General features: G+C 42.1%; 1 protein-coding gene across 1 annotated transcript in view; it reads left to right on the forward strand.

Moving 5' to 3' along the window:
- Prtg (protogenin) overlaps positions 1-16,613 on the forward strand; it is a 131,307-nt gene that overhangs the window by 59,377 nt on the left and 55,317 nt on the right. Inside the window, exon 11 of the mRNA XM_029570835.1 lies at positions 2,122-2,310. Coding sequence (XP_029426695.1) covers positions 2,122-2,310 — 189 coding nt within the window. The remainder of the gene's footprint in view (positions 1-2,121; positions 2,311-16,613) is intronic.

The raw sequence follows: 16,613 nt of genomic DNA on the forward strand, positions 1-16,613 counted from the left end.
CCCACCAATTTAGATTCAGTTTTAAAAATATTTTTATTTACGGGTGCAAAATTTACGTAGCCTATGAGTTTAATTGAAAAAAAAAAAAGCAAATATCACTAGGAACTGGCTCTGTGGCTCAGTTGGTAGGTAGAGTGCAAGCCTAGCGTGATGAAGCCCTGGGGTGAATGCCTGGCACCATGTACACCAGGTGTGGTAGTGCTCCACCGGAGCCAGGTAATGCCAGCACTGCAAGAGGATCAGAAGTTCATTCTTGACTGCTGTGAGGCCAGTTTGGGATAAGACAGCCTATCCAGCCTGTCTTTGGTCTCTCTGATTTCGAGGTCAGCCTGGTCTACATAGTGAGTTCCAGGCCAGCTGGCTACAGGGAGACTCCCATCTCAAAAAAGACCGAAACCCCCCCCCCCAAAAAAAAAACAAGAGAGAGAGACTATTTCTTAAAAAAAATCAAGAGGGTGGGGTGTAGTTCGGTTGTTAGAGTGCTTACCTAGCCACATGCAAGGCCCTGGGTTCAAAAACCAACAAATAAGTGCATAAAGATGTAATTAGTAGTGAAAGTTCTGCCTATGTGAAGCTTCCAGACTTCAGAGGGTCCATAATCCTGTAGATACTCACTGAGATGCAGAGAGGTGAGGACTGTGCAAGGGTCCGGGTGGCTGCCTTCAAGCTCTGTGTGGTATTTTTTTTTAATTTTAATTATTCTTAAATTTTATGTGTATGCGTGTATTGCCTGCATGTAGGTAAGTGCACCAGTGTCGTGCAGTGCCTAAGGAGGTCAAAAGAAGATGTTGGATCCCCTGGAACTGGAATTAACGACAGTTGTTAGCTGTCATGTGGGTTAGGGTTAGGGATTTGAGTCTTCTGCAAGAACAACCAGTGTTCTTAACTGCTGAGCCTCTCTCCAGCCCCAACTGTGTGGTGTTTTTATTTGTGAGTTGATTACAATAAAGTAACTAAAACAAATTAATTAAAAGAAAATAAACTTTTCTATTTGCTACTTGCTTTTTGCTTTGAGGGTATTAGTGGGTAAAACTGATGATTATACTGTTAGCTCACTTAGGAAACCTTCATGGACAGATCAGACCTAACTGGGCTTTATACCAGAGGCTGTAGAGTAACCGAGACCTAATTAGTGTCATCATATGTTTGTAAAGCATTAATTCAAAAGAAAGATCTTAAGATGGAAAGCCCCAGGGCCTTCTCTCTTACTCATGTGGAGTCTAATGTTGTTGTAACACCTGTTCTATGAGAGTATTGATAGTAAAATTAGAACAAGTTATTGACTAAAAAAAATTAAATATACAAATATATTTCATGACTTATGTGCTTTAATCTTTATATATATACATATATATAGAGAGAGACAGAGAGACAGAGAGAGAGAGAGAGAGAGAGAGAGAGAGAGAGAGAGAGAGAGTCTCCCTGTAGCCCTAGAGGGCCTGGAACTCACAGACTGGCTTCGATCTCACAGAAATCCACCTGCCTCTACCTACCAAGTGCTGGGATTAAAGGCATGTGCCACTATGCCCAGCCCTATTTTATTTGTTTGTTTAGTGATTATTTTTATTTTTGAATTATCTATATGTGTGAGTATAGGTTTATGCACATGAGTGAAGTACCGATGGAGGCCAGAAGAGGGCATCAGATCCCCTGAAACTGGAGTTTTAGGTGGTTATGAGCCACCTGACCTGGGTGCTGGGAATTGAACTCTGGTCTTCTGCAAGAGCAGTATGCATTCTTAACCATTGAATATCTCCCCAGCCTGCTAGGTAGTATATTTTAAGGCCTCTGCCCAAGCAGATTGTCGTTGTGAAATTTTTAAAAATTATGTTTGTGTGTGTGTGTGTGTGTGTTTACATGGAAATCAGACAACTCTCAGGAGTTGGTTCTCTCCTTCCATCATTTGGAATGAACTCAAGTCATCAGGCTTGGCAGTAGGAGCCTTTATCCACTGAGTAGTCTTACTAGCCTGTATTGTGAAAATTTGAAAGTTAGACTAAAGGGTGATAGTTGGACTTGAACTTCTTTGTGACTCTGGTTTGAAGTGGAGTGGTCTGCATTGCACTCTGTCTTCCTGTGGGTGATGAGCTGGTGACTGCATTATCTGGTGAACTCTCCTAGCCCCTAAGTCTCCGGAACTGCATTTGGAGCCTCTGAACTGTACCACCATTTCTGTGAAGTGGCAGCAAGATGCTGAGGACCCTGCAGCTATTCAGGGCTACAAGCTGTTCTACAAAGAGGAGGGACAGCAGGAGAATGGACCCATTTTCCTGGACACCAGTGACCTGCTGTACACTCTCAGTGGCTTGGGTGAGTGAGTCTGTCTTTCCTGCTTGTCTTTTATCCTCCCTTGTGACCAGTTGGGGAAAAAGTTATCAGATATAAGCCAGGAGAATTGACTTGATATTGCGGAGAAAAGAATTGGCTTCCTCATGTTCTGCAGTCCCCCTGCCTAAGCTTATGGTGGGGTCAGGTCACCATGATGGCCTTTTCTGTCCTCCAGCTCTGGGCATCTGCTTTCCCTTCTGAAGTTCACTTTGGGGATTGATCAGTTATTGTGGTTATGTGATGGATGTAGAATAGATAGTGAGGAGCCAGCTCAGGGGGTAAAAGCACTGTGCAAACCTGATAACCTGGGTTCAGTCCCCTGATCCTCATGGTGAAAGGAGAGAACTGACTCCCAAAAGTCATCCTCTGACCTCCACATGTATACTGTTGCAAGTGCATGCCTGCACTAAGCATATACATGTACACACACACACACACACCACCACCACCACCAACAACAACAACAACAAATTAACAAAAGGAGTATGGAATAAGGATTTTGCCAAATGACTTAATAATAGTATGTTTAGCTTAGAATTTGCCTGATTGTGTTGGTGTAAAACAATTTATATAAGTTCTGTATAAAACAATCAATTCCCTGCTGGGCTTGGTGGCACACGCCTATAATCCCAGCACTTGGGAGGCAGAGGCAGAGGCAGAGGCAGGCGGATCTTTGTGAGTTCGAGGCCAGCCTGGTCTACATAGTGAACTCCAGGACAGCTGGGGCTACAGGGAGACCCTGTCTCAAAAAGACCAAAGGAAAAGAAAAAACACACACAAAAAACAAAACAATCAATCCCCTTACCCCTGTCCCATGTGACTTTAAATACTTTCTCCATGTACCCAGAAAAACTGCCAAGAAAGCAAACACCCCTGTTTGTTTGGGTTCGTCTGTATTCCCGAGAGACACTGTTTTATTCTCATTTTGCTTAGCTTTGCCTGGTGAAAAGTATTTCATGATGTAAGCATGGTTAACAGAAGTGAAGAAATTGGGACTGGGGAATGTATATGGCTCAGTAGAGTGCTTGCCTAGCATGCATGAAACCATAGGTTCAATCCCCAGCTGTATAGTGAAAGCGAGAGGTGATAGGAAGAGGAAGAGAGGGAGGGAAAGAAGAAGAACGAGAGGGAGGGAGAGAAATAGGAAATAAATAGACTTGTATTCAGGGACTGGAGAGATGGCTGAGGTTAGGAGCACTGACTGCTCTTGTAGAGGACCTGGGTTCAATTTCCAGTACCCACATGGTGGTTAACAACCATCTGTAACTCCAATTCCAGGGGAATTTGACGCCCTCTCTGACTTTCCTGGGTATTGCATGACACCGGTGCATTTACATACATGCAGACAATATGCTCATATACATAAAATAAATAAATAAAATATTTTTTAAAAATGGAAAAGAAATTTTTGTCCAAAATGAATTGAGCATCAACAGATACCTACAATCAACTTAGCTATTTGTTGCTTGTGAGTAGATTTCCACCCACTGAATTCTTGTGGCATCATCTGCACGCAGTAGAGTTTTATGAACGACAGTGTCTTTTCCTTTCTGACTGCCCTTTAGAGATGCTGGACTAGAAGAAGCTCAATCATCCCAACGTGTGACATCACCATTTCTTTTCCTGGCCCCACAGCACAAGCCACAAAGAGGCCTGGGGTCCCTATACAATGGGACCCTCTGGTGCGAACCTGTTCCCAGATGCAAGGATACAGAAATCCATCCCATAGTTCCTTGCCATGGTTTTCCAGATGGTGTTTTTGCTTGTAATCTTATTATTTAGTTTTTAATTTAATCCGCACTTGGTTAAATAAATTTACTGTCGATCTCTGTCACGCAGCTTTTTAAATGATGGGCAGTAACATATGGTCCAGGTCCAGCCTCCTTCATCCACTGAGGGCAAGATCATATTCGCTTAGCCTGCTGTGCCTGAAGTCATCAGTTTTTAATGTCTCCCCCTGGCTTCTCAATGCACCCCGCCCTTTCTGTGTGCTTATCATTGATTAAGAAACTTGTCACTTGTATACAGAAGGAAACAAGGTTTGAGACAATTGATGAAAGGCCATAAGACCCAAGAGAAATATGTAGAAAAAAGATAGAAATATATTTCTCAAGTGCGTTTCTTAGACATATCAGATAGTTTAAAGAGTTAAATAGTTAAATAGGTTGGAAAACAAGAAAGGAAATAATCTCTGTCTCAAAAAGACCCAAAAAAGTAATAATAATAATAGAGAACATGAAGGGGGTGGTAATAAGCTGGGAGAGGAAATTGTAGAGGGGACCTGAATATGAGAAAAATGAACTGTATGAAATTCTGAAAGAATCAATAAAAAATATTAAAACAAAAAGACTAGCAATGAGCTGGGCCTGCCAGCACCCACAGTCCCCATAATCCCAGCACTTGGGAGAAGGAGGCAGGATGATTAGGAATTTTCAAGTTTGAGGCCAGTCTGGATTACATGAGAACCTGTCTCAAACAAACAAGCAAAAAAAACCTGACAGTTGAAAATAGTTCTTTAGTATTCTAAAATTTTCTACAGATACATATAGATACATGCATAGAAATAAATATGGGAAAAGATGGATATTTGGAAACACTCATTCATTCCTTTGGAGATAGGGCCCATAGATTTTTGTTGAACTCTTTTGTTTTTTCAGATAATAGCTTTCAAAACCATTAGCCCTTATTTCCTTCTATATTTTAAATATCAATTACATAGAGCTGAGGAGATGGCTCTATGGTAAAGCTCTTGCTGTGTAAGCCTGAGGACCTCAGTTTGAATCCCCAGAACTATTGTAAAGCCAGGTACAGTATAGCACACATCTGTTAATCCCAATGCCCTTGTAGGGAGATGGAAGGTAGAGACCAAAGGCCAGCTAGCCTGGTGTTCACAGTGGGAAACCACCAGTGTCTCAAATAAGATGAAAGTGGATTACCAACACAAGAGGAGGCTCTGACCTCCACATGTGTGCCGTGGCATGCAGTCACATGTACTCATACAAGTGTGCACACACACACACACACACACACACACAAAGATTTCAAAAATTGATTATGTCTATACTGCCCGTTTTATTTGTTTTGGTCTTTTGAGTCAGGGTCTCCCTGTAGCCACAGCTGGCTTGGAACTCATTATGTAGACCAGACTGGTCTTGATCTCAAAGAGATCCACCTGCCTCTGTCTCCTGAGGCCTGGGATTAAAGGCGTGCACCACCATGCCTGGCCTGCCCTTGTTTGCTGTTGTAACATCTATTGTGTATGCCATTTTCGGTAACTCTACTTAAAAATCACTTTTGTGTGGGGGGGAGTAGGCATGTTTATGTGTTCATGTGTGCATGCACACGCGTGTATCTACGTGTGGAGGCTACAGGCCAGTGCTGGGTGTCTTCCTCTGTCTACTTCTTTGTTTGAGTCAGGGCCTCTCACTGAATTTTGAGCTCATTAGGTAGACTGGTGGACCATCGAGCCCAGGGATCCTCCTGGCTCTGCCTCCCCTGTTCTAGGATTACAGCTGCATGCGAACATAGACTGTCTTTTTGTGGGTGCTAGAGTTCAAACACAGGTCCTCATGTTTGCATGGCTAGCATTTTACTCACAAAGCCATCTCCCCCTCCCCTAAAAACATTTTTTAAATTTGTAAACTAGAAAACTGTTTCGGTGTAGTTGGCATGCTTTCTCTATTAAGTGTCTCCATGCTTCCTGACTATGGAATTAGTCTCAGTGTTTGGACTGTTTTAGTTAAGGTCTCATGGCCTCTTTTGGGTCACAGGTTCTGTACCCCGAGCTACTTGTACACTACAAGACTAGTGCCTGGCTAGTGGGGATGCAATTGTATGGGTTTTACCACTGTACAGCTGTTGAGCAGGCCGCCTTGAAGGTGTTCTTTTTTTTATAAAATTTTTTTTGAGTTTTTACGATTTTTATGCAATATAGTTTGATTGTATTTTGATCCCTTCTATCCACACCGCCCCTTACTTCCCTCCTCCCAATTTAATGTACTCTTTTATATATACAACACAGTTTATAAAGTAAGATTTGTGTCTCCAAATGTCCTTCAGTGTAGGTCCATCCACTGAACCCACCAAGAGTTCCATCCCTATAAGACACTGTCTTTTCCCCTTCATAAGATGGTTTTTAATGCCAAAACACCTTGGGTCTAATATTCATTTTCTAGAACGTCTCCACCAGGTCCTGGCCAAGCTTTTGACAGGCGAGTGTTAAGAGCTGCCTTTCCTCTCCTTACTTTTGGATATAGGAGGGCAGTATATTCTGTTAACAGGACAGCTGGTCATCTGTGACTGTCCTTAGTGAGAGCATCTGGCAGTGGCTGCCTGTTTAACAGAGAGTGATGTGTCCAGAGGCCAGTAGGTTACGGGAGCTCTATCTGTGCCTTAGGTGGTGAATATGGGCTTTCCTAAGCCTTTGCATGGGAAATATGTGCTAACTGGGGCTAGATTTACTGAGTGGCCTTGGAAATGAATTTAAATGCTTTTGCTAACTGATTCAATGTCAGTTAAATAACTGCTTACTCAAAATTTCTTTTTTGAACCTCTCTGGTGGCTTTAGATACAGCTTTCTTGCTTTCACTTCTGGTAATTAAGTTTTCAGTTTAAAAAGTGTAGTGTTGGGGCATGTCCTCCTTAGAAATATGCATAATTCTTTGTTCTAAGAGAAAGAAAAACATAAAAGAATTTATAGTTTTCAGTTAATTTAATAAGCATTTAAGATATTTTTCTAAAGAAAGCATAGTATATCAAAAATACATGAGAGATCTGATTTCTGCTTAAAACAGAAAAGACTAAACTAATTGATAATGTAATTGGCTGTTTTGTCCAATTTCCCCCAAGCACCTGATTAACTAAATTTAATTGGAGTTAGTAATGAAGTTACCATAGAATATTTTACTCTAAAACCTCCAAGCTCAGTTCCCCAAGATGTGGAATGGTTTGTTTGTGAAAGTGATTAAAGAAATTTTTGTGTCTTTACTAGTATATGTGTAATATGTGCAAGACCCTGGGTTCAATCCCCAGCATCAAAAAAAAAAAAAAGTACAATACAAGTATGTCTAGAAAGAGTAGTGGATGGATTTTGATATTACCAGTTTGTTCAAGTTTAACTTTAAAGTTAGTTTGATTTTAATGGGCACTGGTTTCCTTTTAGGGGAGAGGAAGCATTAGGTTTACGACTTAGTATATTTGTGTGACTTGTTCTAAATGGTGGCCTCAGGTTCACTTAAGGATTTTGTAACAGTGTAATGATTATTGTCTTCATTTTTATATTTATTATTTGTTTTAGTTTGCTTTCTATTGCTGTGATAAAAACACCGACCAAAACCAGACCAAAACCAGCTTTGGGAGGAAAGGGTTTATTTGGCTTACAGCCCACAATCCATCATCAAGGAAAACCAACCAAGGCAGGAACTCAGGGCAGGAACCTGGAGCACAGGCTGTGGAGGAATGATGCTTACTGGCTTGTTCCTCTATCCCGTGCTCAACCTGCTTTCTTATACAATATAAGACCACCTGCTCAGTGGTGGCACTGCCCACAGTGGGCGGGGCCCTTCCACATCACTCAGCAATCAAGAAAATGCCCTATAGACATGGCCACAGGCCAATCCAAAGGAGGAAATTCCACAATTGAGGCTTCTTCTACTCAGGTGTATCAAGGTGACAACTGAAGCTCTCCAGCACATTATTTATTTGTGTTGGGATGGTAGTGGTGGTGGAAGTCAGAGGATAGCTTTTCAGAGCCAGTTCTGTCCTTCTACCATGTGTCCCGGGAATTGAACTCAGGCCATCAGGCTTGGCAGCATGCACCGTTGCTTACTGAGCCATCTTGACGGCCCTGTTGTTATTATTATTGTTATTGTTATTATTATTATTATTATTATTATTATTATTTTGTCTTTTTGAGACAGGGTCTACTTATGGCCCCAGTTGTCCTCACTATGTAGACCAGGCTGACCTTGATCTCACAGCGATCTGCCTGCCTCTGCCTTCGGAGTTCTGGGATTAAAGGCATGTGCCACCACGCCAGGCTGGCCTTGAACTCACAGAGATCTGCCTGCCTCTGCCTCCCGAGTGCTGGGATTAAAGGCGTGTGCCACCACGCCTGGCTGTAATGATTATTTTTACTCAGATATTTTTCCTTGCCTCTGAGTGTTCAGTGGAATTATAAGTGAAATGTTTGCTAAATATCAAACAATAAATAAAAGCAAAATTAATAACATACTTATATCCCAATAGTAGATTGAAAAAAAAAACAGTTTCTCTTTTATCTGTTTCAAAACTTGACTTTAAATTCTGAAGTTAATGAATCTAACAGCAATGAGACTGTTTCCATAAACATTGAAATTAGAGTTATATCTTCAGATTTTTTTTCTTACATCTGGAAACATCCTGCCTAGCTTTGTCAAGATGTAGTTTCATTATTTTAGTTATGTGTATGCATGGGGTTGGTATGTGCACATGCATGCATGGGTTCTCAGAAGCCAGAGGTGTCAGATCCTCTGGAGCTGGAGTTAACAGGCAGTGTGAACTGCCTTGTGGGTACTGGGAACAGAACTCAGGTCATCTGCAAGAACAGCCAGTGCTGCTAACCACTGACTGATCTCTCCAGCGCCCCTGATCAGCTCTTCTGAAATCTTAGGATTTCTCAGGTTTCCTTGATCCATCCTCCACAGTCTCTCATTTCCATGACTCTGATACATCAGAGAATAATATGAGAATAAATCGCCATCATCGTCATCATGATGTCACCTCTGCTTCCTGAGGCTGACTTCAGACTCCACAGCTTAATAACAAATTCAGCCCTGACTGCTTAATCTTTTAGATAGAGGCAGTAATAATGGCTACTTAGAACGTTAGGAGGATGAAATCAAATAATGTAGGTAGTAGGCAGCAGTGACAGGCATCATAAGCCCTGAATAGATGCCAGCTGTTCTTATTTTTAAAACTGGTTTCTGGAGCTGAGGATGAGCACTTGCATACATGCAGGAAGCCCAGGACTGAGCCCTCAGCACAGGGGAAAAAGAATTGATCTCCCAGGGTGGATCCTGTATTAAAAAAAAATTTTTTTTGACCAACTGTTGTTTTTGTTTCTATTTGTTTTGAGACAGGGTCCCATGTAGCCTATCTGGCCTGGAACACCCCCAAGGCTGGGCTTGAATTCTTGTCCTGCCTTGACTTTCGTGTGCTATTGTGCACCACTACACTCACCTTATCCCAAATGATTTATATCAATTCATTACATCAATTTATATCAATGTCAATGATTCATATTAATTATTTTTGAGATGAAACTTTTTGCATTTATTTCCACTTTAAGAAACAAGACTCCAGACCAAGGGTTGACAAACTTTTCTTGCAATAAGCCAGATAGTAAATACATTAGGCTTTAGGTGTATTAAGGCCTGAATATTTTTTTTTTTTTTTGTCTTCACAAAACTCCTGTGTTGACCCTAAGCCCTAATATGCAGTATTTAGAGATAGGGTCCATGAAAGCCTGAAGGTTAGGTGAGTCCATGACATAAGAATGGAGTCTTGGACTGGAGAAATGGCTCAGCGGTTAAGAGCACTGACTGCTCTTGCAGAGGACTCGGATTCGATTCCCAGCACCCACATGGTGGCTACGAACCATCCTTACCTCCAGTTCCAGGGGAATCTGAAGCCCTCTTCTGACCTCCGCAGCACTGCACAACACTGCACGACATGGGTGCACTCACATACATGCAGGCAATATACTCATACACATAAAATAAAAATTTTTAAAAAAAGGAAAAAAAAGAATGGAGTCTTAATCTTTTGGGGGGAATGGAATTTTGAGACAGAGTCTACCACTGACTGGCCTGGAACTCACTATCTAGATCAGGCTGGCCTGGATCTCACGGAGATCCACCTGCCTCTGCCTCCTATGTGCTGGGATGAAAAGCCTGCGCCATCATGCCTGACTGTCCTGACTGTCTGTCTGTCTGTCTCTCCAATAAGTCTATTTTTTTCTCTTTTCTGATATATTTATTTTATGTGTATGAGTGTTTACCTTCATGTATATAAGAGCATCCATGTTGTGCAATGCCCACAGAGGCCAGAAGAGGGCATCAGATCCTCTGGAACTAGAATTAAGAACCATTGTTAGTTGCCTTGTAGGTGCTGGGAACCCAACCACCCCACCCCACCATGTGGGTGCTGGGAACTGACCCCGGCCCTCTGTGAGAGCAGCCAATGCTCTTAACCATTGAACCATATCTCCAGCCCTCAAGTCTGTATTTTTCCAGATAAGGAAGAAGGAAGAGTTGGCGTGTATTACAAAATTGCTAGAAAAATAGGAAAGTTAAGTATCTAAATTCAAAAAGTTCAGTCATGAAATAAACAGCCCAGAGAGGAGGTTACCAAAGCCCAAGGGGGCTTAGTCCCATGCAGTTCAGGAAAGAGAAGGGTACGCACAGAGGTACACACCCCCATAAACTGAAGATTTCTCACAAAGCTTTGGTTTCTAGCAGTGAGCATAGGGACATTCATCCCTCTCTGTTGAACAGTCTTGTGGCCAACCCAGGCTACAGAATGAGGCCCTGTTGTTTAAGGATGTAGGTTGTTACGACAGTTTAGACAAACTAGTGTCATAGGTTATATAGTTTCTGCCATAGGAATTTGGCTCTGCTGCCGCCACACAGGCTGCTTTAGAAAACACAAATAACTTTAGAAAACACACATAAATAACTGCCATCCAGAATTTAGGAGGCCAAGGAAAGAGTATCACGTGGTTGAGGCCAGATGGGGATGCAGACCAAGACCCTGTCTCAAAAAAGAAAACAAGAACAACAAACTAATACACCTTATTTATGAACATTGAAATAGGAAATTCATATAATTTTTGATATGCCTTGAAATAGTGGGTTTTCTGGTTTGTTGTGGGGTTGTTTACTTATTTGTTTTGGTTTTTTTTTGGTGTTTAGGCAAGTGTTCTGCCTCTGAGATCCTCAGCCCTTAGTTTTTGGTTTTGTTACTTTTTAAAAAAATATTTTATTATTATTTTATGTGTATGTGTGTATAGCCTGCATGTAGGTAACTGCACCCGTGCAGTGCAATGCCCAAGGAGGACAGAAGAGGCTGTCGGATCCCCTGGAACTGGAGTTATGGGCAGTGGTTAGCTGCCATGTAGGTGCTGGGATTTGAACCTGGGTCTTCTGCAAGAACAGGTAGTGTTCTTAACCGCTGAGCCATTTGTCCAGCCCCGGTTTTGTTATTGTTTTGGTGTTTTGTGAGTATTCTTTACGATGTAGCTCAAGCTGGCTATGAATTTATTATGTAGTCCAGGCTGGACTTGAACTCATGATTTAGAGGCCTCAGCCTCCCAGGTGCTAAGAACTTACAGATATGTAACACTATGCCTGGCCCAAAATAGTATTCTAAAAAATATTTTTCCAGACAATTATAGTCCAGATATGCCCAACCTATGTCCCACGGACCGACCATATGTGTCCCAGCATAATTGTGAATTCAGCCCAACATATTTGCAGATGACAGTGGTATATCATAATTCAAAAGACAGGATACCACCTGATGGATCACCTTTAGCTCTCAGGCTGGATCACAGGCATCTGGCTGACTTTGTCCTTATGGCAGTTTCAAGTACATACTTTAGATAGTTCTTACTTGCCAAAATGTGGTCCAAAGATCAGCACCATAAGCTGGAAGTTTACAGAAATAGTGAACTTCAGACTCTCCCATGCGCTAACATGGCAGAGTGAGGGATCGTAGCTTTGGTTTGCCGGCTTTTAAGCCAGTTCTGTACCTGAGTCTAAATGTTTTCACTTGTCCTCTTTGCATGAGTTAGTGTCCAGGAAGTTCCCAGTCTCAGGCCTAACAGTCTGTCCCTGAGAAAGCCTAATCACTCTTGACTTGAGGCATCTCAGATGATTGTGATCCTGTCAGATTAATTCATTTTTGTGTTGTGGAATGAACAAGAAAATAAACACAGCCATGGATTTCCTTAATCCATATCATAAATGATTTTTCTGTTTTAGTACCTCAGGTAAAGCTGGCAGCCTTTAGTAGTCATTCAGAAGGAGACTTTTTGGCCCACTCAGCTGTTAGCACTGAACTCTGTAAAGGGCTCTTGTGTTTCAGTTCTGTTTTTAAAGCCCCTCTTCCTCTCCCCACCCCCCCCGCCACTCCAGGGCTGGAGAGATGGCTCAGTGGTTAAGAGCACTGGCTGCTCTTGCAGAAGACCTGGGTTCAAATCCTAGCACCCACATGATGGCTAATAACTATCAGTAACTCCAGTTCCAGGGCCTCCTATGCCCTCTTCTGACCTCTGTAGGCATTGCATGACACGGGTGCACTTACATACAGGCACTACACTCAAACACATAAAATACGAATAAGAAATAAGGCCAGGCGTGGTGGTACATACTTTTAATCCCAACACTTGGGAGGCAGAGACAGGTTAATCTCTGTTTGTTCGAGGCCAGCCTGGTCTACATAGTGAGTTCCAGGCTAGCTATGGGACTAGACAGGGAGACCCTGTCTCAAAAAGACCCCATAAATAAATATTTTATTTTATGGGTATGAATGTATTACCTGCATGCATGTAAGTGCATCTGTGTCATGCATGCCCACGGAGGTCAGAAGAGGGCACTGGATCCCCTGTAACTACAGTTACCGACAATTGTTAGCTGCCTTGTTGGTGCTAGGAATAGAACCCAGGTCTTCTGAAAGAGCAACCAAGTACTCTTAACTGATGAGCCCTCTCTCAGGCCCAAATATTAAGTCTTTTTAATAGCAGGTTATAACTGTCTTTGGTGAAGTAACCAGTTGTCACTTGTCACTCTTTTGGTGGTTCTCTCCTATCTAGAAGCCACCATGGATGGGCTGAGTTGATCTCTATAGTCCCATACAAGCTTTCTTCCTGTCTTCAGTTTCTTCTTTTCCTCTTCTTTCTCTCCTTCCAGGGTTACACAGCTGCAGCCCCCGTAAAACACAGATTTCAAGGCACTGAAAGAGGTCTTCTAGGGCTGCAGAAATCTTTCAACCACCAAAACATAAAGCCCTTCCTTCAACGAGGCTTCATGTTCTCCTAGCTCTTAGAGAAACTATAATTCTGCATGGGATTTCTGTTCTCTCTTACAGGGATTTTTTTTTTTTTTTAGGTTGAACCCAAACTCCATCTCTTCTCTGGCCCAGATCACAGTTTTTAGACTGGATCCCACCAACATAAGCCTCAGTGAATAGTGCTTAGCAGCCAGTTGCTTTATCTGAACTCTGGGCTCTCTTCTGTAGATTCTGTGATTCTGTAACTCAGCATAGTATTTCAATCACCTTGCACAGTAAGCCATGATGTTTTGTGATCAAGCACCAAAAAATTTTAAAAGCCCCCCTCAGCCCTGTGGGATGCAATATTGCGGTGTTCAGTGGAACTCAGTGAGTCTGGGATGCCCTTCTCAGCTCTCCTTGTGGCCCCTGCTAGGATGGTCTCAAAGAAGCTTGGTTTTTTTGAACCAGAAGATGAAGTAAATTTAGACATTTCTGATAATGAGCAGCAGTGCCAATAGAAACTAACCTATTTTAAAAGCCCCCCTCAGCCCTGTGGGATGCAATATTGCGGTGTTCAGTGGAACTCAGTGAGTCTGGGATGCCCTTCTCAGCTCTCCTTGTGGCCCCTGCTAGGATGGTCTCAAAGAAGCTTGGTTTTTTTGAACCAGAAGATGAAGTAAATTTAGACATTTCTGATAATGAGCAGCAGTGCCAATAGAAACTAACCTCAAAGTTGAAACTATCTGATCCAATGAAATTTTTACATCTGTGTTTCTTTCCTTAACTCTTTGTGAAGGCATGCATAGGCAATAGAGGCCATCAGCAAAGCAAATTGTCTTTTCTTTATTTTCAATTTTGTGTATACATATGCCAGAGGAGTCCAAAAGAGTGTATCTTAGTCCCTGGAGCTAGAGTCACAGGCAGTTGTGAGCCACTGAGTGTGGGTGCTAGGAATCAAATTTGGGTCCTATGCAAGAGCAGCATGCACTCTCAACCACTGAGCCATCTCTCCAGCTCCTAGAAAAGCAAATTTCTAATTTTAGGATGGATACAATATATATTTTTCTTAGCACTTTTAGATATATATGCATACAAAGTTTAATATTGATTACTTTCTATTTTATTGAGGCAAGGTCTCACCTTGTAGTCTTGGCTGGCCTGGAACTCACTATGGAGACCAGGCTGGCCTCCAATGCACAGAGATCCACCTGCCTCTGCTTTCTAAGGTCTGGGATTAAAGTCATGCACCACCATGCCCAGCTTCTATACCCATTAAACTGTCATGTTTTGTTTCATAAAATTATAAGAAGTTTATTGTCATCTCAATGATGTATTTTAACTTCAACTTATATGTAATTACTTTTAAATTTAAAAAATTGTGAATATTTATTGAATGTATATAGTATGTATGAGGAATTAAGGTAGGACCCAAGGAGCATGAACGTGAGATGGCTTGCCTACCTCCAAAGCATTTTCCATGTAGAATGGAGGACTTTGGGGTGTCTAGGAAAATGTGCCAGGAAATAAAATTGTCATATAGGCCAAGTGTTCCAGAAACACAAAGAATAAATGACCGGTTTTACCACATGATGAAGACTAGTTTACCTGGTGATGTGGAGGAAATACTTTCCAATTAGAGATTCTTAAAATGCACAAAACCAAAAAGATTGAAGAGGCAATCTCTTTGATTTACTGTGACTAAAACATGGGTTGTATGAGTCACACTGCAGAGACGGAAGGCTCAACAATCAAATAGGCCCCATGTTTTAAAGAGCTGTAATGCCCCCAAGTGTAGCCTGTGTGCTGTAGCATAAGCAGCGAGTTATCAGAAGTCTTAAGATGGGTGCAGTGGCTTGCTTTAGAACAGTGGCCGGTATGGTATGGATTTGGGGACGGTTAGAAGGATGCTGAGGGCGTGATTGGGAAGATGGTTGCTGCAGTAGTCTAGGTTGAGGAGCATGTGAACTAAGACCAAATTCACCAGGAAGATGGCAGATGTAAGGCTTATGGTAATGGAAGGCCTCTGGAGACAGAGATTATGACTCAAGAGGCTATGGAAAGATGCAAATTAAAAACTATAAACAAGGCCAGGTAAGATAGCTCAATGGGTAAAGGTGCTTGCTGCCAAACAATGCAAGCCTAACTTAAGGTTGATCCCTGAGCCCATGTAAGGTTAGAAGACAAAAACACTCTACAAAGTTGCTACAAAGTTGTTCTCTGGCCTCCACATGCAAGCCATGGCCAGTGTTATGCATATAAATACCTCTCTCTCTCTCCTCTCTCTCTCTCTCTCTCTCTCTCTCGCTCTCTCTCACACACACACACACACACACACACACACAACTAATAATAAGTAAATAAAACAAATTTTTAAAAATTAGGGCTGGGGAATGGTTGAGTGGTTTTAGCACTTGCTGTGCAACCGTGAGGACTCAAGTTTGGACCCCCAGAACCCACATAAATGCCGCTTGGATGTGGAAGCCTGCTTATAATTCCAGCCTCAAAGGCATAGACAGGGAATTGATCCCCAGAGCAAGCTGGCTGGTAAGACTAGCCATATCAGTACACTCTGGGTTTGACTGTGGGGTCCTGCCTCAATGAATTCGGTAGAACCATAATCGTATATGATTCCCAACATCAACCTTGGGCCCCCACATGTACATTTTCACAAGTACATGTGCATCTACACACATGTGCCCACACACATGCAATCATGTATACACTTGCATTTCACACACCTGAAAATGGAAAAAGAAAAACAAATTAAGCAAGGTAACAACTATACTACATATCTATCGGAATGCCTAAAATGTAAAAAAAAAAAAAAATCCCAAATAATGGTAAGATAGTATGGCCACTCTGGAAAACGGTCCAGTGCTTTCTTAGGAAAATGTGCCCCTACTATATAGCCCAACAACGTCCTCCTAACTTTACCCTAAAACAACAACAACAAAAAACCCCCTTAGGCCTGGGGAGGTGGCTCAGTGCTGCTCAAACCTGTGTTTGAGGACCTGAGTTTGTAAGAGTGAGACCACTGAGGACAAGTCAGCCTTTCGGGTTGCAACAGCAAGAGGTTTATTTGATACACAGGTACCTGTGGGCACAGAGTCTCCTCGGAGGACTTACGTGCCTACAGGCTGGGGTTTGGCACTTTTATAGAGCAGAAGCAGGGTACAGAAGCAGAAGAGCAGTTATTGGTTAATTCAAACACACACAATAATTTCAAAAGTATGCAGAGATATGGGGTAAGGGCC

Source organism: Nannospalax galili, unplaced genomic scaffold (genome assembly GCF_000622305.1).
Source record: "Nannospalax galili isolate Female #2095 unplaced genomic scaffold, S.galili_v1.0 scaffold611, whole genome shotgun sequence".
NCBI classification, from domain to species: Eukaryota; Metazoa; Chordata; class Mammalia; order Rodentia; family Spalacidae; genus Nannospalax; species Nannospalax galili.